At 40.2% G+C, this 22,811-nt stretch overlaps 1 protein-coding gene across 3 annotated transcripts in view; it reads right to left on the bottom strand.

Annotated features, from left to right (window-relative positions):
• The window catches only part of ADCY8 (adenylate cyclase 8), a 224,915-nt gene that overhangs the window by 63,954 nt on the left and 138,150 nt on the right, over nucleotides 1-22,811 (bottom strand). For all 3 annotated transcript variants that reach the window (XM_036830371.1, XM_036830369.1, XM_036830370.1), the window contains one exon: nucleotides 11,136-11,236. In XM_036830371.1, the coding sequence (XP_036686266.1) occupies nucleotides 11,136-11,236 (101 nt within the window). The remainder of the gene's footprint in view (nucleotides 1-11,135; nucleotides 11,237-22,811) is intronic.

Genomic DNA, 22,811 nt, shown 5'->3' with positions numbered 1-22,811 from the left:
AGGCTCGGTCTTTCTTTGGATTCTTCCAAGACACCTGGCATAAGGCTGAGTACATAGAAAGTGCTCAATAAATACTCACTGACTTTTCCTTTTTGTGGGGAGAGAAGACTGTTTCTCTTCTCACCAGCCTTCTTAGGCTGTATTCCCATCTGCACCCCCAGCCCCTCTGCCTGCCCTCGGGCTGCATCCTTTCCAAGTAGGAAGAAGGGCCAACCCTACTCCCCGGAATCCATCTGGAGTGTTCAGTGGACCTGGTTCTCACTGCAGGGCAGTGTCGCTGTTAAAGGGCAGTGTTTATGAGAAGTTCAGATGCTTGTCCTCTCTTCCTCCTTGACCTTCCCTGTGGGAGAAGGCTTGATCATCTCTTCCCCTTGGCCAGGCCACCTCTTCCTTTAAGCAAGGAAGCTCAGGTTGTCCCAGGAAGTCCTGATGGGCAGGAAGTGAAAGGCAGGCAAGAGCAAAGCCTTGTGGGTTTGAACCTGTAGCTCTGAGACATAACCAGTAACGCACCCTGGGCAAGGTATCGTTCTTCTGAGCATCTTAGTTTTTGGTGCACCTTATTTTAGTCTGCAAACCTGGGATTTTTAAGTCCACCTCCTAAAGGAGGCTCTGAGGTTAAAGTAATAAAGCAATGTAATGCTTAGCACATAATAAGAACTCAAGGAAACATTCATTTTCTTTCTCTATTCATGGTGAAAATCAGGAAACTAAAGGCATCTTAAAGATCTCTGGGAAGAGTATTAACTGCAAGATACTTTCTAAGCAAGGTACTGGCGCTATGTATAAAATTCCTCTGGAAATCTCTGCAGCAGCTCTTCAGCGTTCGTTTATTTCTGCACACATAAACATTATAACATCGGACTGTAATTTTTATCTAATTATAGAGCTACTCAGGCATCCAGGGATTCTGAATTTGCTTTTGCATTGTTGGTGTACATAAGAGGCAAGGAAACCTTTCATTTCTGAAATCGAATCTGAAAAAGAATGGCAAGGGATATGCGAACAGCTCTATCCAAATCATTTCTAGACGCTAAGTTCTAATTTACCCTCTGCAGTGTGTCTTTAAAGCAGGGTCTGGGTTGGTACCATGACTGGAGGTTTGTTGGGGAGGCAGGGATGGGGGGGGATGAGTGAGTAGCCTATAGCAGCTTGTGGTGCATTCGGAAACAGAAATGCAGACTGAAAGATGACCGTGGACTACCCTCGAGAATCTGCAAAGTGCCTGCGAGTCCAATAGTACATTTGATCCTCGTAGCAACCCTGAGAGGTCAGTATTTGTAGCCTCTTCATTAGGTGAAAATACGGTGACTCAGGAAGGGAAAGGGAACCAGGATTTATCAAAATAGGTATGGTTCATTTAATTCTTATCCCAACCCTGGGAAGCTGACATTGTTATTCCCATTTTACAGATGAGAAAACTGAGGCTTCAGAGAGGTCAAGTACAGACACATAGCCAGTAAGATGCATAGTAAGTAGATCTATTAAGATCCAGTGCCTCTTTCTTTCCTCTCTCTCTGCCCTCTCTTGCTTGCTTCCTCCCTCTTTTTCCCTTTCCCTCCTACCTCTTCCCTCCCTCCATCCCTCTTTCATTACCATGCATGCAGACTTAGATACACTGTTCTATGATTACAAAAGGTATTTTCTGGTCTTTCCTCAGTTTCCCCTTCTGGGAGAGGAACAGCTGCACGCATGTGGAAATTAAAGGAAAGCGCCAGGCAAGCACTGTCTTTCTTTGCCGGGGTCCATTAATTTTTGCTTTGGGGGCTGGGAATTAGCTGTGGTCATATGAGCAGAGATTGCCTCGTCTGCTAAAAAGTCCATGACAGAAGAAATGCGAGTGAAAGGCACCTACCATCTGTTCAGTCACAGAGAATCAATCAGAAACAAAGTGAGTTGGAGGGGAAATGAGCTCATAGTGAAGAAAGCTTGGGCTGTGTCTGGGGCCCACAGGCTGCTCAATTCCCACTACACGTGGGCTGTCTGGTCAGAGCTCAGCTTTGAAGTTGCCTTCACTATCAGTTTTTTCTCTTCACTGAGCAAGTGAGGTTGGGGTGATGGCTGGTGTTTTAGCTCCTGGCTTCAGCTTGTACCCCATAGTCAGAGGGACTCCGTCAAGGCGGCTGCCAGGCGAGGTTCCAGATCTCTTCCCCCGAACCCAGGAATTGGGCATCAAGGTGGCTCACCTTCCTTGGTCACCCCTCCTGGGAAGGGGGCTGGGACCCCTTCTTCTGTCCCCGTGCCAAGTCCAGATCCTCAGGTCCATCCTGGGCTCCCTCCTCCTGTCTCATCCCCCGCACCCGGTCAGTCCTGGGAACTGTCACCCCTCCATCTTAAATACCGAGCAAATTCGTCCTCTCTGGTTCACTCCACTGCCACTATCTTGTCCCTATTATTTGCCGCCTGGAGTTTTGCAATTCCCTCCCAGATGGTCTTCCCAGGTCCACACCTGATCCCCTCCTATCATCGTCCAGTGAGACCCCTCTAAACACAAATCCAATCATCATGTCACTTCTTGGATTAAAATGCTTCAGTGAAGTCTTCTCTGCCAGCAGGTCACAAATCCTCCACAAGGCTTACACACCCCTCACCTCCAAAACACCAAGTTTCCAGCCCTTCCCACTCCCCTCCTTCTCAGTCCTCTCCCATAACCGGGACGGTCCTTCAGGAGGTGGCTTAGGTGTCAGTGTCACCTCCTCTGGGAAAGCTGCCCTGACCCCTCCACCTCACCGCACTCCTACACAGCCCGCGCCACCCTTTCCCCATCCTGAGTGGAAGCACTATATCATAGTTGTTCAACTCATTTCTTTCCCCCGAGTAGACTGGAAGCTGTATGACACCAGGGACTGTGGCTGTGTGGCCCCAGTGCCCAGCACAGACTGGAAGCTGTATGACACCAGGGACTGTGGCTGTGTGGCCCCAGTGCCCAGCACAGACAGGCACATGGTAAGTGCTCACAGGATGTTTGCTGGGAGTGTCAACGCCCTGTGCTCCCGGAGTCCAGAGGGAAGCGTGCACCAGCTATGACCACATCCACATCCTCACTGGCAGGAGTGAAGAGGGGAGTCAAGGAAGTTTCGGTAGATCTGGGAAGACCCTACAAACACTGACAGCTTACCACCCTGAGACCATCCTTTTTCCCAGGACCCTAGTCCGCACGTGGCTCTTGGGTTGCCAGGAAACCCATTCTCCTGTGGCATTCCCTGGTACCCTGTCCTGATTTATTCATTGCCATAGCATATACAAATCTACATGCATAGCATATACATATCTACATGCATACCATAGACATATCTACATGCATACCATAGACATATCTACATATGTATCTACATACATAGCATATAAGTAGCTACATTTAAAGCATATATATACATCTAGACATACGCATATATTTAAATTATTTGTCTCCTTCCACTAGATTATAAGGCTCAGAAGGGAAGGGTTTTTTTTTTCTTGTTGTTGTTGTTTTGTCTTTGTCTCGTTTTTTGCATTCTTTGTTCAGTGACATAACCCCAGCATCTAGAACAGATCTGGCTCACAATAGGCAAGGTTTCCCCAGCCCCATTTGGAAGAGGTACCTGGTCCTTCCTTCTCTCTCTCATTTAAAACTATTTTTAAAAAATTGTAAAATGAACCATAAACACAGAAAAGCACATAAGTATCACTTAATTAGTTATTTTAAAGTGTCTGCCTTAATAAAGGTCACTCAGTTTACGAAACAGAACTTTGCGGGGCATTCCGAAGGTCCGTCCACGTCCCCTGCTCCAGCCATAATCCTCTCTCCCATCCCGTTAATCACTTCCCATTTCTTTATAGTTTTATCATCCACTTTAGACACTACAGTTTAGTCTTGCCCATTTTTTGCTAAGTTTGATTTGTCTTCTAAGTCTTTAGAAAAAATCTACAGGTTCTCTCTTTATCTCATGCCTTACAATTTATTTATTGAAGAGTATGTGCCCTTGACCTGTAGTCTTTCCCACTGTCTGGATTTTATTTTTTTTCTTTTAATTTATTTTATTGAAGTATAGTTGATTTACAATGTTGTGTTAATTTCTGCTGTACAGCAAAGTAATTCAGTTATATATATCTATATATACTTCTTCATATTCTTTTCCATTTTGGTTTATCACAGGGTATTGAATATAGTTCCATGTGCTATATAGTAGGACCTTGTTGTTTATCCTGGATTTTACTTTTGTACACTCATTCAATATCTTCTGTCCCCTGTGATTCTTGCAAATTGGGAACTGGATTCCTGGTCACACAGGTTTGGCCCCTTTGATAAGACTACAGACTTGTGTTCTTCCATCAGGACATACATTTGTCTTTCCTTTTTGTGCTGTCAACTCCTAGATCCATTAATTCATTGAGAGTTGGAAAATGGTGATATTTTAATTCTATAATTTCTTTAAATTGTATTAGCTTGAATAATTTTATGATGTTTCCACTCACCTGATCTTGCAGTTCATGCAGGAAAGACAGAAAAAAAAAATTGTTTCTTTCCCTTTTTTCACTAGTTTGCAATACAACAGATCAGTTCCCTATCATCCACCAAAGGTTATCAACCCTTAAAAATGTCATTATAAACTCATAAAGTGTAAAATATTTGCTGGTTTTTGATTGACTGTTTTAACAATGATCCACACTGGGGCTAAAATTATTCCATCTTTGGACAGTGGAAGCTTCTTCAATGCAGTTTCTGAGTCCTTTAGAGGTACTAAGAAACATGATGGCTTCTTTGCATTCTAGTAGGACAAGAGGTTCCAGGCTTATCTTGCACATTTCCTGTCCCAGCCGTAGAATCAAACATATCTCCATAATTAAAAAAACAAAAAAACCAACTGTGATATGTTACTTCCAGACCACAATCTGGCCCCTAGTTATGCTCACATATACTTATACTGATTTGGAAATTCTTTCTAGGATTTCCCATATTTATATCTCCAATCCAGGATACCATCTTCCTTCTAGTTCTCATGTCTTCTTAAGCTCTTCTTGCTGTGAAAGTTTCTCAGACTTCGTTTTACTTTATTTTTTATTTTTTAACATCTTTATTGGAGTATAATTGCTTTACAATGGTGTGTTTGTTTCTGCTGTATAACAAAGTGAATCAGTTATACATATACATATATCCCCAAATCTCCTCCCTCTGCGTTTCCCTCCCATCCTCCCTAACCCACCCCTCTAGGTAGTCACAAAGCACCAAGCTGATCTCCCTGTGCTATGCGGCTGCTTCCCACTAGCTATCTATTTTACATTTGATAGTGTATATATGTCCATGCCACTCTCTCACTTCATCCCAGCTTACCCTTCCCTCTCCTCGTGTCCTCAAGTCCATTCTCTACGTCTGCGTCTTTATTCCTGTCCTGCCCCTAGGTTCTTCAGAACCATTTTTTTTAGATTCCACATATATGTGTTAGCATACGGTATTTGTTTTTCTCTTTCTGACTTCCTTTGTTTTAAATGACCTTGACCGTTTTGAGGAGTACTGGTCAGATACGTTGTAGAATGTCTTTCAGTTGGGATGTGTCTGATGTTTCCTCGTGATTAGGTTATGGGTTTTGGGGAGGAAGCCCACAGAGCTCAACATGACATCGCTGCTGACGTGAACCTTTATCAGCTGGCTGGGGTAGCGTGTATCAGGCTTCTCCATATGCCCCGCCACCCACGCTGTGGAAGTCGCCTCCAGCAGAGCCATACTTGAGGAGAGGGGCTTAAGTTCCACCTCACTGAGCACACAGTATCTACATAAATTACTTGGATTTTTCCCCATGGGAAATCTGTCTGTTCTTCACCTTTTACTTATTCATTCAACCATTTATTTACATCAGTGAACCTATGGATATTTATTTTATATTTTGGGTTATAATCCAATACTATTTTATTTATTATCTTGCTCAAGTTGTTCCAGCTCTGGTTCTAGGGAGCTTTCCCTGTGTCCCTTTGACATACTTCCATGTGTGTGTATGTTTTAATATTTCCTTCTTTTCTGGCCCTAAATGATGTTCCAGGATCCTCTTGTATATTTACTACCCCAGACTTAGAATCAGCCAGCTCTCCAAGGAGCCCTGGTTCCTCATATTGGGCATGGATATTAGAAATCAAGATCAGGGCTGTGCTCATGGCTTGATGTGGCGTTACTACTGAGACATCATTGCTCCTGGGCGTTCTCTGCTGACAGAGCAAGGACACACATATGTGTATTCTAATCTGTGTCGATAAACATATCTGTGTTTACACAGACAGCCTATATCTAACTATATCTATAGTGAGCTAAACAAATTCATACTAATGTCTCCAACTCTAATCCTTTATCATATGGATCATTCTAGTGTTTTCTCCTTGCTTATCTGTAACCTTCTCTGTCAACAGTGAGAAACTTGACTCCCACAGTCTTCCATCCATTTACTTAACTGTTCAATTATAGCGCACATATACTGTGGTTCAGGTTGTTCACACATAGCTCCATGAGAAACACCTTTATCAGCTAAAGCAGTGTTACTGTGCAGTTCTTTTTGCATTTAGTCCTCAAGAGTCCACACATCTCCAAAGCTACTTAGGAACCACCTTTTCTCCCCAACCCCTTTGGGGAGGTTGTTTCACACTTTTAATACAGTTACGTTCTTTTTCACAGTCTGATTTCATCATGGGTTTCCCTGAACTCGTAAGCAATTTTAAAACATTTGTACACATTAAGGTTTTCATTCTTTGTGCTGTAAAGTTCTATGGGATTTTACAAATGCATAGTATCATGTGTACACCATTACAGTGTCATCCTGAATAGTTTCACGAGCCTAAAAACATCTCCTGGGCTTCGTCTATGCAATAATACTCTTCTTCCTCACTCCCCAAATAATATCCTCCCTCCCTTTGCATGCTCTCTGATTTTAATTGAGCATTTCATATGATTCCATTTTGTTTCCTTTCTTAGCATATCATTTTTATTTGTTTTAAAATTTTTTTAGTGTTTGCCCTAGAGTTGACAATACGCTTTTGAAATTAATCTAGGTCTACCTTCAAATTATACTGTAGCACTTCATGCGTAAAGGGGGTACCTGAAAACAAAGCATCCTCAATTCCTCCCTCACATGCCTTATTGACGCTGCTGTCATTCATTTCACTCATCCATATGTATAACCACTACATGTATTGTTACTTTAAACAGTTATCTTTTAGATCAATTAAGAATATGAAAAAAACATTTTATTTAACTTCATTATTCCTTCTCTGATGCTCTTCCTTTCTCTGCGTAGAGCAAGTTTCTGACCTACATCATTTTCCTTCTGTTTGAAGAACTATTTTTTTTTTAAACATTTCTTACAGGGAAGGTCATCTGGAAATGCCATTTTTATTTGTCTGATAAAGTTTTCATTTCTCTTTTGCTTTTGAAGCATACAGACTTCTAGGTTGGTGGCTCCAGCTCCGTTCTCTTCTTGCTTGCAGAGTTTCTGATGAGAAGCACCGTGTACTTCTTCCTGTTCCTCTGTAGGTAAGTAGTAACCCCCTCCCCACACAGCCCCGCACTGTGTCTTCCGTTAAGACTTTGTCTTTGGTTTTCTGCAATTTGAATATGACATACTTAAGTGTGTTATTTATTTGTTTGGTTATTTATTTATTGTGTTTATCCTGCCTAGTGTTCCCTGAGGTTTCTGGTTCTGTGGTTTGGTGTCTGTCATTAATTTTAGAAAATCTTCAGACATTATTACTTCAAAGATGTTTTCTGCTCAGCTCTCCTTTTATCTCCTTCTGGTATTCCAATTATGCATAAGTTACACCTTTTGGAATTGTCCCAGAGTTCTTGAATGCTTTGATCTTTACTTTTTTTAATTTCATTTTTCTCTTTGCATTTCAATTTGGGAAGTTTCTATTGACCTATATGCAAGCTCACTGATTCTTTCCTTGGCCTTGTTCAGTCTACTGATGTGCCCATCAAAGGCATTTGTTATTTCTATTATGGTGTTTTTGAGTTCTAGCATTTCTTTTTGACTTTTTCTTAGAGTTTCCAACTATTGGGTTGGAATATATTGCCCATCTTTTCTTGCATGGTGTCTACTTTTCCCGTTGGAACACTTGATATGGTAATAACAGTTATTTCAAATTCTCTTTCTGATAATTTCAACAGCTGTGTCATAACTCGAGTCTAGTTCTGATGATTGCTTTGTCTCTTCTTCCCTTTTGACACGACTTGTAATTTTCTGTTGAAAACTGGTTATATTGTATCAGGTAATAGAAACTGAGGTGAATACACCTTTACTGTGAGGATTTATAAATATATTAATCTGGCTAGAGGTTGGGCTATGCTTGGTGTTTGCAGTACCTGTATGCACCAATGACTCCAGTCCTTCTTGTTTCCTTGTGTTTGAACCGAACTCCCCTAAATACTGAGAAAGAATCTGGGTCTTGCAATTCTTTCAGCCACAGCCCGCAAATAATATACTGGATTGCTGTTGTGGGGAGCAGGTGTGGGGCATGGGGCTTTGCCAATCCTTTAAATCTCCTTTTTGACTTTAAAATATTCTTCTTTTCCACCTTCTATTTCTCTTAAGGCATTATGTGCTATGTTTATGTGCCCTATGTTCCCTCGTATTAAGTCTTCATTTCTGAAATGTATCTTTCTTTTATTTTTATTTCCTTTTTGAACACTCTTCCCAAATTGCTAAGTTTTTTCTAATTCTGATTTAGGCTGTCATTTGATGTCTTAAATCACATTAAGGGTTTCAGTTCTTTTTGAAATAGTAGGTTAATGTTTTGTTATATGTTGTAGGCATGTCTTTTTGGAGTGCTTTCATTGCCTATCAGGATATTAATCTACTTTTAATTCTTGTTTTTCTTATAATAAGTTATTATGGGATTGTCATCAATACATTTCGTTGCTAATTTTTGTGTAAAATTAACTTGGTTGAACATTTATAAAGAGGTGTTGTTTGGGATAGTTTATGTTTTAACTCCACAGAGACTTCTTTAGTTGTTTTCACATAGTATTCAAAACATGATGGCTAGATTCCCTTTCCACTTTTACTTGGACCGTTCTTTCTTCATTATAACCCTACTGTGACTAATTTTGATCCTATTCATACAGTTCCTTCCAGGGCCCTATGCTGGGAGGGAGATTTGACTGGTCAGTTTTGGGAGTTCATAGTGTCTGACAATTCTAGCTCTTTGGACCTTAACTGCAGACCTTTGCGCTCACCTGACGTTGGATTGGGCAAACCCCCTCCCACTTTCAATTGCTTTTGCAATTTGGCCCATGGCACTTCCCAGTGAATATCTGTTGGCGATACTGGGGCTCTTTTCTTCCCAGATATGACAGATGCCTACTTGTTTCTTTCCAATTCCTCCCACACAGATGCTGATATCACATCCAGTCTTGGGGCTCTTGGGAGATTGTCATTCCCATTTTTAAATTTATGGGTTTACCACATCACCTATTTTTGTTGTAAATACGGTCCTTGAGGTTTTTGGTTTTATGCAGTTGCTCAGATATGTGGGAATTCTGAGAAATTCAGAAATGTACTACTTCTACCACCATCTTCCCTGAATCCCTTTTCTCCTTACATCCCTGCCAATCTGGAAAAGGTCAAGCATTGCCATTCCCTGATTGTTAGTTAACCTGAACGTCTTTCCTTCACAGAATCATGTTACAACCTTCCTCAAAAACCTTCAGGGTCTCCTTCCAGGTCTCCTTCCTGCCCCCAGATTCAATTCTAAATTCCTTACCAGAGCATGTGGACGTTGCACTCCTGCTGGTCATCTCCCTTTTCAGCCATGGCACCCACCACATCCTTGCACAAATGCTTGACCCTTGAGTCTTCCATTTACTCACCGTGCTACAAACACGAGGTCGTTCACACCTCTGTGCTTTTGCCTGCACTGTTTCCTAAGCTGGGAACACTCTTCCACTCTTTCTCCCTCATCCTACTCAGCTCAAAGCATCACCCCTTCTGCCAACTTTCTTTAAACCACCAAGGCAGAATGAATCACCGATGTTGGCACAAAGCAGTTAAGTAATTAAAAGCACAGACTGTCTCTGTGTTCAAATCCCAGCTCAGTCATTATATAGATGGGGATTAGAATGCTGCCTTACTTATTGGTTATTTTTGAGGCTTTATTGAGACAATCTGTGCAAAGGATTTAGCACTTTCCTGGCATATAATAAATGCTCAGTAACTGGAAGCCATTATTAACGTCTCTCTCTCTCCCACTAAATTATATCTTAGAAGATGCAGACTTCCTCTTGCAAAATTATACCATCCTCAAGGGCTAGCAAGTTGCTTTGCCTGTATTAGACATTTAACTAATATTTGTTGATGTTATTTTTAACCACACGAAAGGGAGAAACTCCTGGTTAGTTTAGGGAGAATTTATCTGAGAAAAGAGGCAAGGGTTACTTTACAGTGCAGGAGAGAGGAAAACACATGGTCATTGGACTAATCCAGAACTAGATTTAAATGCTGGCTCTGGCACCTATAACCTGTATAATAAAAGTCTGTGTCTAATAGAGTCTTTAGAGTCCAGGCTGTGGAGCTAGACTTCCTGGGTCTGAATCCAGGCTGTAACATTTTTCAGCTGTGAGACCCTGGGCAACTTATTTCATTAATCTGGGCCTCAGTTCTCTCCTCTTTCAAGTGGGGATAATGACAGCACCTACCTCATAGGGTTGCCATGAGAATTAGGTGTGTCACTGTATATAAAGAATTTGGATCAGGGACTGGCCACATATATTTGTTTGTAGTATTATTAGAGTGCCAATTTTGCTGACCTTGGAAGCTATGATCCTGTATCTATGAACAACAAAGAGGTAATTAACAAAGGGACAAGTTAATGGTGATGGAGGGACTTACACTTACTTTCTGCATTCATGGGTGCAATGTCAAATAAAAGGGAGGCCTATGTTGATTTTGGTTGTTGTTTTTATTAAGATTGGGAAAAAGCTCTTGCCTTGGTAGAGTCATGAGATTATTATGCAGCGTAAGACAACCAGATCAGACTCTGATACTGTCAAATATTTTGCTATGAATCCTGGATCCCGTTATTGTAAATTCTGATCCCTTGAAAAGGTCAGCGGTTAGCTCCAGGTGAGGGCCCATCAGCTCACAAAGACATTTCATCTGATAACTTAGTCCCTTCATATTTACCTTGAGGAAGGAAGCAAACTTTGTATTGCCGTGATAAATAGAAGAACGATAAACGCACAGACCAAGTTTGATTTGAATACTTCGTCCCTCATTTGAGAATACTGTAATTAAAAAAAAAAAAAAGGAGAATGAATTACTAATAAAACCTTCACAGAGCATTATCTCCATCCCTCCCACCAACCTTCCAGTGAGAGCCCGGGGGTGAATACGATTCCCTTCATAGTAAAGGGGAACGTGAGAGGGACTTTGCATAAGCTTATAAACCAGTTCTCCTCCTCCCTCCCAACTAACATCACTTTAACAAAACAGAAGAGCACACATCCATATACACAGCAAATCAAATTCACACTGACATTCTTCATGAGTAAACGTTAAGTCATTTAAGGATCTTGCTCTTGTGGACACAGGGAAATTTTTGACCAGAGAGTCTGCCTCTCTTTTCATAAAAACTACTGAAAAAATAAATTCATGGAATCTTAGAATAGAAAACAGCCAAAGAAATCTCCAGCAAGGGCAGCTGTTTCATTTTGCACAAGAGAAAACAAAACTGATCGACCAATAGGCTTGACTGCCCTTCTGTTGTCTGCTCAAGGTGGCCCCGGGGAATGGTGGTAACTTTATTTTGATTATCCAGAGTACTCAGTAATTTCGTTGTCCAGCCTTAAAAGCTTCTGGAAGGTCAGCACTGAATGTGTATATACTTGCCTTAGTCCTGCCTAGTTTTCTGAACCATCTTCTAGTCACTGAGGAATAATTCAATTCCTTCAGAAGAAGAAAGAATTTTTAAAGCTGAAAAAGATCTTAAAATGAACCTAAACCAAGTCCTTCTTTTTACTTTAATGCCAGAGAGGTCTAGTAACTTGCCATAGATCACACAGTACAGAGCATTTTTGGGGGTGAGAACAGAAAGCTAAGCAACGGCTTTGGAACTATATGATCCCAGATTTGAATTTCACGGTTATTTGATAAAGGAAGCCAGTAAACAGAGCTATCCCAACATCTCAGGGTCTATGTCCCTAATACCAAGAGAAGGCTTTGGTCAGGTCAATGAAACAAAATTAGTCCAACTTGTTGATATGGGAGTCATAGTCAATGGTTACATGATTTTTATTCTCTTGCCTACTTCTTGGTGTGGTCTGGGTTTTAGACTGAACTCACTGATCAATGTCATGGCTGTGATGTGGACAGTGGCAATGACAGGTAGCTGGTGAGATCCATGGGGGAAGCACAGTGCCGCTCAGAAACTGCACATTCATTGCTGTCTTAGGGCAATGCTTTGTCTACTCCCTGGTGTTGAGGCCTCTGCCTGTTTGCTGACAACCTGCTCCATATCTAGAGGGGAACATGCCCCTGAAAAATCACTGTAGCCATCTTCACTCCTGATAAAGCTACAGAAAATCCATGTTACTGATAGTTTTCAAGAGCCCTACCTAAGAACAGGGCACCATCAGAGAGACACACACATACCAGTTTGAAGATAAATGAAGGAGCCACAAAGCAGTTAATTCAAAGAAAGATAAATGTCTGAATTCCTTCTAACAACCGATTGCACAAGATCTAATTATTCTTTGTTGGCTGTCTGCTTTCAAACCAGCTTGGTTATATAGATTTAATAATGAGATTTTAAGAACAACGATAATAATTTTTCATGTACCTAATCTCTCTCTTGCTCCTTTTCATCATCTTCATCTTTATCACCCTCCTCATCAACTCCTCATCACTACCATCATCACAGCATCTTGGAGTCATGTTGGACCATTACCTATAACATTGCCTTTCCATGACATCCTTGAGGACTACTCAAATGCCTGCTGATTATCAGCAGATGACCTTTTCTGCTTTGTTGGTGGCAGTGGGGTTCTTTTCTCCGAGCTGGGGCAGGGCATCCTAGGGTTTCAAACACCCTCAACTTGAATACTCCTAGCGCCTAAGAGCTCATTCCTTTGCAAAAGGATTCCTTTCCATTTTGGGCTCTTTCTCACTGTGGGAAGGTTTTTCTCCTATCGATTCCAAGCCTGAGTCCTGACTCCTTTCCTGAATGTTTTAACTGATGACTTAAAAAAAATGTCACATAATCATCATTTGTCCAGACTAAAGTTGCATCTGGTTTCATGTTGTTCACTTCCTTCAGAAGTCAAGCTGGTTGGTGACAAAGTATCTGCTGTACCTCCAGATCTTCCACTAGTCAGTGTTTCACTGTGAGCAAAGCCAATTCCTTTTAACCTCACTTTTCTTATCTATCAAATGGGGGAATGAATACAATTCATAGGTTTTGCAGTGCTCTTCCATTTTACTGTATTTTATTATGCTAGAATTTAATAATAAATTCTATTATTTTCAGGTTTGAACTCCAGTGCCTAGCACAGTCACAGAAAGGAATATTTGTGAAGATGAAACCAAGCAAATATAAAATACTGGGTTTCATAATGGAGTGTACTTTGGAAATGTAAGGAGACAGAACTATGGAAAGAACGTTCCTAACTGGCTCAGGATGAGATTGAGTGATGATTCATTTCACTTCCTCTTGACTTGTGAAGAGCTGATCACTCTGGTTCACAGCTATATTAAGTTACACGTATTCTTCTTCCTGCCATAGGCACACTCTTTATCTGGTCTCTGTTCTGTCCTCACTTGGCGCCACATATTCTTTTCTACCTTAGTGGTGAGCATGGACTAATCTAGAGCTAGACGACCTGGATGTGAATACCAGCTCCAACACTTACTAGCTATGTACCTTGGACAAATTTACTAAATTTTCTGTGCCACAGTTGCCTCATCCAGAAAAAGGGGATAATAATAAAAACTATCTCGTATGGGTTGCTGGGAGGATGAAATGAGTTAATATATGCAAAGTGCTTAGAGCAATGCTTAGAGCACATGGTAACCTTACATAAGTGTTTACTATAATCAATTAATTATACATATTTTATTGCTATACTTGTTACCATTTTGAAGCCTGCTTTTTAACCGCAGTGTTGCTTTCTAGAATGCTGTCCTCTATTTCTCTGTACAAAATTATACCTTGTACTCAGTAGGGTCCCCCAAAGTGTTGCTGACTGATTGGTCCATCAAATTAGAAAAGATTCTTCAAAGGGGAATTATAATCTCGTATGCAGTCTTTTGTTTTAGGAAAAGACTTTGCCCTTATTCCTTCCCTTTCTTCCTAAAAGATCCTCCATCAATAGGTGGAATTCTCCCTTCTCCAGGGACCTTTAGGAAAGCTGTCCTTGGAAATGACCAGTGGGCCCTTATAATTCATTGAGTCCTTGGTCTGTAAGAGGACTTGGCAACTGTATATGTTACAAATGAGGAACTTGAGAATCAGATAGGGGAAAGAGCTGGTCAAAGTCAATTAGGTGGTTGGTGGCAAAGTTCAGACAATAAGCCACATCTCCTGGCTCCTAGATCAGTGTCTTTGGGCAGGAAATGCCTGAAGACAGTAACTGAGCCAACTATAAATGGGATTAATACCAATTAAAAAGACCGTGCCACTTGGAACAAATTACAAATGCTTCCTTTGAGAGCTTAGATTAGAATTTTGATTATAGTCAGCCCTCTGTATCCAGGGGTTCCACATCAGATTCAACCAACCACAAATCAAAAATATTCATGAAAAAAAACTCCAGAAAGTTCCCCAAATCAAAACTTGAACTTGCCACTCACCGGCACCTATTTGCATAGTACTTACACTGCATTTGCAACTATTAACATAGCATTTATATTGTACTAGGTATTACAAGTAAGTTAGAGATTATTTTAAGTATATGAGAGGATGTGTGTAGATTATATGCAAATACTATGCCATTGTATATAAGGGATTTGAGTGTCTGTGGATTTTGGTATCTACGAGGGGGGGGTCCTGGAATCAAGGCCCTGCTGATACAGAGGAACAACTGTATTATTACTTTTCAATCTGTAAGGCTTTGGTTGATTCAGGAAATGGTCAAAATCTAGTGTAACAAATTGAGTAATAATGAGTATTATCTAGTGCAAGGTAAGCAATATGCTACATGCTTTATGTGGATGATCTCATTTAATTATCATAACAGCACTTTAAAGAAGATCCCATTTATCATATCGCCATTTTGCAGATAATGACTCTGAAGATTAGAATAATTGAGGAACTCAAGTAGGACCTCACGGATTGTAAGGAGGGAATCCAGAAAGTGCAAGGTCTCATTGGCTGCACTAACTGCTGCCACTTTGCTATTTTCAAGGTAAAATCATCTTCACAAGGTGCATGATCATGTGTCTTGTTATATTTCAGTGATGTGGTTTACAGTACAAAGAAAGAAAATGGGTTAAAAATTTGAGTCTGTGTAAATCTTCATTAGAATGAAGGTGAAACATGATCTGGGCAAAGAATGGACCTCATATAACCAGCCCACAAATTAGTTTAATAAATTGGCACTGCTGCATTTTCATGACTAATGAATGGCTCCTCAGCACAAAGCAATGCAATGTAAAGAACCCTTTTCTTAAGGCCTAGAGGAGTGAACAAATAACAGGGAAGAAAATAAAAGATACAGTGGATTTTATTAAATGCAACAGAATAAGAGGGACCACCGCCTTCAAATAATAAAAAAATTGTTTTTAAAATGAATATTCCTACTTGATTTGATCAGGTTGAGACTTGGGTTCCCTTCTAAAGAAGTGGAGCAGGAAGAACTTGTGTTCCATTTTGTTCATGTCTGTGGATGTCGGCCCTGCATGCTCTTGAAAGGCATATTCATAAATGAACTCAGAGCCATGAGGATCTGTGGGTTCCTAGATCTGTCAAAAGGAAGCCTGGAACCCCAAGTGTGATCACACAAGGTAAAGCCCATTCTAGATTGTTCATCCACAGAGGTGTGACCAGGGAAGCTAGCTTGCAGAGGTGATGGACAGAGCTTCTAATTTGCTATGTTTCTTTGCCTGAGGCATGCCCGGAAAATCTTCCTAGGTGGGTTGGAGGGAAATCACCCCACTCTGCTAGATCCTCCTCTTTGACTATGAGCTAAAAGGTACTGACTAAATTCTTACATCCCTACCAGATGTAGAGGATGCTTCTAACCATAGCAATAATCTAGTTAATTGTCCAAACTACAAAGATTCTGGTCTTTGTTTCAAGTGTGTATGTGGATTGAAAAATTTTATAGGTGAAATGGATTTTGTCTGTCACCTTGGTCCAGCTCTTTGTAATGCTGATTTCACTCACTAAAACCTCTCAGAAATGAGCCATTAACACCTGCCTGAGTGTGATGGGGGAAATCAGCCCCTCACTTGAGAGCCCATTCCACCTTTGGATAAATCTAATTTGAAAAAAGATAATTTTCTAGCACATCTCTCATTAATATAAATTAATATGTTTGTTAAAGAAGAATCTCAACTGGGACAATCTGCTCATTTTGCATGAGTGAACGAAGGAATGTAACGTCTGTTCTGTTGAATTCATGCATTATGGAGAATGGCACTGGCTAGAGCTCCCTTAAATTAGACCATTTGGGTGAAAAGCAATTGCAATAAAAAAGCTAGGAACTAATTTTCAATAATTTCATATTTTGAAATAGAATATATTCCCTATCCTGGTGTCTAGCGTCTAATCAAATCATTTTCAAGAACAATTCTATGAGTGACAGGTGTATCTGAGGCATGTCTCACTGGTATATGTCTTCCCAAGTAAGTTGACCTTTGAACAAAGTAGATTTCCTCATATTTAGTAAAACAAGGTCATGCTAGCATGTATTTAAGATGGACAGCTTCAGAAGAATGAGGCTGGAAGGATGCCATCCCAGAGATGACAGAAGACTCAATGATAATAAGTTATATAAATATTTTTGATAATGACAATATATAGTCTTCCTTGGTAGGGGGATGGATTGTCATAGAATTCCCAAGCAGAACTTCATAAAGTTTCCAACCCACCATTCTCCCAGCTCCTCCCAAATCTCCCATCCTTGGGAGAAAAGACTCTTCCTTTCTTGACTGGCCCAGTCCCCCAACAGTGAGAGTGATAACTGTTCCTTTATTCCTTGCCTAGAAGCCCCTGGTTATAGGTGATGGTGATATCCACACACGAAACACTAGGATTACTTTAAGGGCTGAGCTGATGACCTTTAGGTTGAAATCATCATAATTCTATCATTCTACACTACATTATTATAGGTGAAATTGGTATTCCTGACTCTGAAAATGCTGGCTTTGTGGGACTGGAGCTAGCTAATTGGTCTGATGAAAAGATACAAGTGAAATGGCCCTTGATATCATTTGACTACCTAGAGGGTATAGAAATAGCAGGAATTTTACAAGGTAATATCAAGAATGTAAAGGAGTCTCACTTAGCTACTGTTTGAATAGGGATGGATTTTTTTTTTCCCCCTAAGTCTCTGTGAAGTCTGTCCTTCTTACCTGAAGGAGGTGGCCTAAATATTCTTATTATTCTGAGCCTTATTAGAGAAGTAAAACTCAAGAGTAACCTGAGCCTACAACAGAATAATTCCTTCAAAAGAATTTTTAAAAATAAGGTCATGAAAATGATCAGGAAGAGTCTAATTCAGATAAATGAGAGTGAACACCAAAGACCACTTGGTTCGATGTTCCACGTTCCTCTCCTCTGCATCTAAATAAGAAATGGTGTGTTTCAACAAATTCTGAACATCTCCGAAAACAGACAAAAGCATTTTTCTCATTACCTAATTCCAGAATCCAACATCTTAATCCATCAGATTATTCATTCATTTGCCTAGCCTTCTTTGCTTTGCTGAAATTCCTCCTTAATTATTTTAGTCTACTCACTGTAACTCCAATAGGAGTTTATGGGAAGAAGAAACATTTCAAAGTCTGTGATACATTTTTCCTGAAATCTCTTACGCCTCCACTTAGCTTTGATTTTCTTTATTAAAGATAGAGAAAACTGAGTGAAATTCTGAACAGAGATAAGAACCACTTGTACTCAGCCAAAGGATTATCTAAAGGTTTCCTTGTGTGACAAATCCTTGTTTTTATGTGGTTACTGATGGAACAAAAGTAATATTAAATGAATGTTTTGAAAATTTTCAGCACCGAACTTGGTTCATAGCAAGCACTATCAATGGCCTATAGGTGTGTACTTGCTTAGGACACACCTTTATGTACTTATATAAATCTGTATTTATGAAAGTCACGACCCTGGTACCCTGGGATACAAACACGTTAAGACTGCTCTCCCACCACCCTTTTTAATGAAGTAGTTTCTCTAAAGAAGCTCTAGAAGTGTAAGATTTATTTTAAGTGAGGGTGTAGCCTCACCCAGAATTGGATTGGCACAGAATTCATCAGGAGGAAAGGGAAAACAATAACTATTGCATTTATTCAAACATCTATTATATGAGTATTGTGTCATCTAATTTTCAGAACAATCCAATGAGGGGCAGGTAGTATGATCATTGTCATCTCACTGAGATCAAACACCTTGTCCTGCATCACCCAGCCAGTATCTAGCAGGAATTGGGTTCAAGTCATGTCTACTCAGTAATCAAGTATATGTTCTTTCCTCTGTCTTTTAGCAAAGACCAAACACTTGTGAAATAAATGAAGCTTTTTCATGTGTGCCGGGGTGTCCATCTGAGTGATGGAAAGCTACCAACTTGTCAGTATCCAATAATGATCAGTAAATTAATCCATTGCACCCACATCTATTTCCAAAGTGGGATTTGAACCAAGGTCTCTTTGACCCCCGAGCCTGACCTCCTGGGAGCATTGGGAGGCTTATGGAGACATTCCTTCTAGGCCTGTCTGAGGCCATGTTGGCCTTGAGTATGGACTCGGAAACTGCTGACGTGACCTGGTCTCTGAAGGCATGAAGCAAGTGACTAGCCCAAGTCCTAATGTGCCACCAAGGACAGAGAAAGGTGACAACTCAGGACAACGGAATCCCAGAAGGGTTTTCTCAAAATGTAGGTCCCTTGCAAAATCAGAATCTTGGGGGCAGAGTGATGGGCAGGTACCTGCATTTTAAACAAGAGCCCCAGGTGATCCTCAAGTTTGAAAACTATTATCCTAGGACAAAGAGGCTTTTTATTGCTAAATTTGTAATATTGACAAAGGAGGCCTTGATTTCTCAAAGAAAAAAAATTCAGAATTTAACAGAAAGATATCAGCATTGAAAGAAGGAGGGAAATCTAATCGTCATTGATATGGTTTGATTTTAACACTTATCCCACTAGAATACCCACATCAAAACATAAATTTTGAAGCATTTATTAAACATCTTAACTTCAGTCAAGATGAGGAAGTTGCCTCATTCTGAGATGGTCACGCTGTTTTTGTAACATTAAGCTGAGTGAGGTCACTCCAAATAAGTATTTTTATGTTATTAAGCTCTCTTAAGGCACTGAAAGTTTTGGGTTGGTTTCTCTGGCCTGGAAACATTCATAAATAATTATAATTAATTGCCTTCCCCATCCTAAGATTCATTCAGAGTCTTGTCCTAGAAGAGAAATAAGGGCCAGAGGCTGAGAAATATCACCTTCTTGTTAAGTGTTCTGGGGTTAAGTTCTTCACTATATAAAGAATACACACAAATCAATAAGACAGAGGTGAGCATCACAATAAAAGATGACAATTAAGACAAAAGTTTAAGTCACACAGTTAAGATAAATGGACAGATTGCACAATTAAGACAAGTGTGCAAATCACAAAAGAAGAAATATAAAGACCAAAACATAAAAAACATACAGAAAGAACTTCAACCTCAATAATAATTTTTTTTTAAATGGCAGGAAGATGCTGCTTGTATCTTATCAAGTTGGCAAGTTTTAAAAAGTATAGGCATAATTTTTGAGCATGATTTCAGAATGCACATCAAGTATTTTAAAATGTGCATTCTCATACCCATTCTTACGATTTTATCCTAAGAAAATAATTAAACATGGATGTATGATTCAACTATGACAATGGTCATTGCAACGCAATTTATAATTTATAATAGTGAAAAACTGAGAGAGAAAAAAAAGCCCAAAATGGTTAAAACATGCACTGGATTAGTATGCAGTTACAAAAATTATTTTGTAACTAAACGTTTAATAATGTGGGGAAAAGCCCAAGCAAAAATGCTTAACACTATGTTACAAGGCACGATGTACAAAACGGTCCTGTTTTAATAGAAAAATTGCATAGATAAGTATAAAGAATCATACTCATGAAAGACTAGCATGACAGATGCCAAAATGTTAACAGTGGTTATCCAGGGTTGTAAGATTACAAGAGATGTCATTTTCTTCTTCTTGCCTTATATGCTTGGTATAAGCTTTTGCCAGTGAAAATGAATTAATTTTTTTTAGGAAGAAAAAGAATCATATATAATAAAAGAAAAAATTCCAATATGATTGACAGTATTTGACAAACATGTCATGTTTCCTACATCTCTTTACCATAGTTCTAATTTTTGTTTGCCCCTGAGATCTGTCAGCTCCCTTAGGAAATTTTAGCTGGAAACTAAAGAAGGGCAGAGGATTCTTCTGTGAAATCTGGGAGGAAGTGGAGGGGACTTTTGAGGACGGAATTAGGGCCCCTCCCCCATCCTGGGGTCTTCCCAGAGACCTCATGTGGTTGCAGGGAAGTGAAGATGTTGAGAACCACTAATTCTAACCTGGCCAAGGTCTAAGCCTTGGGTCACGTGACTTGTCACCCACGTGGTTTTTGAGTGAACGGAGGTGCTATTTATAATTACACTGAGAAAATGGATGTAAACCAGGCAAACTAGCACATGTGTTCATCATGACCCTAGGGAATTCACAACCTCATAGCACTGACTGCTGAAAGCTATTAGGAGCTGTCCAACTATCTCATTTCACAGAAGAGAAAACCCTGGAACACAGAAGGAAAATGTGCTGCTCAAACTTGGCTAAGACAAATGAGTCATGAGCACACTTTCCTGAAGCTTAACTCTAAGGATTCCTCTGTGTGTATGTGTGTGAACCACCATGAAATGACACGGCAGGGAGTGAGCAGAACCTGACAATCGTCTCTCCGGAAACTCCACTGCCAAGAGTCAGACCAAAACCAACCCATGTCTTTTGGTTCTTAGAATTCACAAAAATATATCCTGAAACCAGCTGCGAGGTAATCTCCTCAAAGATTCTCCTTGGCCTGTCTTCATTCATTCAACAAGTATTTATGCAACACCAGGAGACATATAAAAGTCCCATTTCTCATAACACTTGCTAGATATGCTAATTTTTATAAACTAATGTAACCAGGAAGTGTCTGGATGACATTTCAGAAGAGTTTTTGTGTTCTCCAATTCACGAATAAAGGTGGAGTGGAGAACAGTTTCCCCTGTTCATATATCTGTATATTGTTCAAACAGAATTTCTTTTCTGTTTGAAAAGAAATTTTCAAAAATTTCTTCCCTACAGAATTTCCAAGGTAAAATCATTCTTTCCATTTCCATTTTTCCTTTCAGAAAACATACTTTTATGGTCCAAACTTGCTCCCAAGAAGCAGGGTAGGGCAGTGGGAAGAGAAAAGACTGGAGTCACAAATACTGTAAATATTTCAACACATCTAAGATACACAATTTTTACCCCACCTTTTAACATCTCTGAAATCAGAAAGTATCTTAACTATCAAAGGAGTCTTGAAACATGAGTACTTCCAGGGAGGTTTGTGATTGCTTCTGCTGGTCACCAGGGGGCAATATGAATACAGAACCATTTAAAATTCTCTGCCTGACTTTTTTTTTTTTTTTTTTAAGATCACATTCAGTGTGTGAACTCAGAAATTTCATTTTGGATTCAACTTCTTGGAGAGTTCTTTTTTTTTTTTTTAAATCTAACCAGTACCCAGATAGAGGCATGTGAATTTCCTCACTGACTGTCTGCTGGGTGGGTTTTTTTTCTGTTCATTTTTACCTTGAGGGTGTAAGCACAGCTCATTGGGTGGTTTTTCTTAGCACTGCATAGAAAAATCAAGCACCTCACAGTTGGTGGTACCTTAGAGTCAATGAAATAGGCATCCAGATTCTGAGACCTATGACCTCTCCTTAACCTCTAGGAGGCTCAGTTTTCTCTTCTGGAAGCAAGATAGTACTGTTTCCCTGAGGATGCAGTAGACCAATATACAGAAACACCAGGCACAGAGTAGATTCACACTGATGCTGTTCTCTAACTCTGGAGTCCTATGGATTTGAAGACCCTGTTATTTTGGTAAAGTTTTTAGGACCCTTTCTTACTTGATCTCACTCCCAAACCCCTGTCCTGTGCCTCCCACCTCATCCAAAGTTCAAAGAGAAGAGGATGAAGCTAGCATAGGATTGCCTTCTTCGGACAAGGGCCTGGGAGAGCAAGTCCCCAGGGCTCCTCGGAGGGGCGGTGTCGTGAACAGACAAGGGCACTGGCTTTGGGGTCACAGTGGGCTCAGATCGCAGCCCTTCTACTGACAGTTCGAGTTTGGGTAGGCTACTTAATCATTTCTCCATGTCTCCATTTCAGCAAGTATAAAATGAGGCTCCTAATAACATCTACTTCATACTGTCATTGTTAGTCAATTTGTGCAGACAGCTTAGAATAGTGCCTGGTATTTGGTAAATACCCACTGGCTATGACTTTTGATATATCCTCTGCTCAGCAGTAACGCAGCCCCTGGAGAGGGTCTCAGAGCAGGGGTCACGAGGGCCGTCTCTGTAACACGAGGGGAGTGAACATTAGCTGATGTGCC

Source organism: Balaenoptera musculus, chromosome 17 (assembly GCF_009873245.2).
Source record: "Balaenoptera musculus isolate JJ_BM4_2016_0621 chromosome 17, mBalMus1.pri.v3, whole genome shotgun sequence".
Classification (NCBI taxonomy): Eukaryota; Metazoa; Chordata; class Mammalia; order Artiodactyla; family Balaenopteridae; genus Balaenoptera; species Balaenoptera musculus.
The sequence above is the reverse complement of the archived record's forward strand: the minus strand, read 5'-3'. Positions and strand labels throughout refer to the sequence as shown.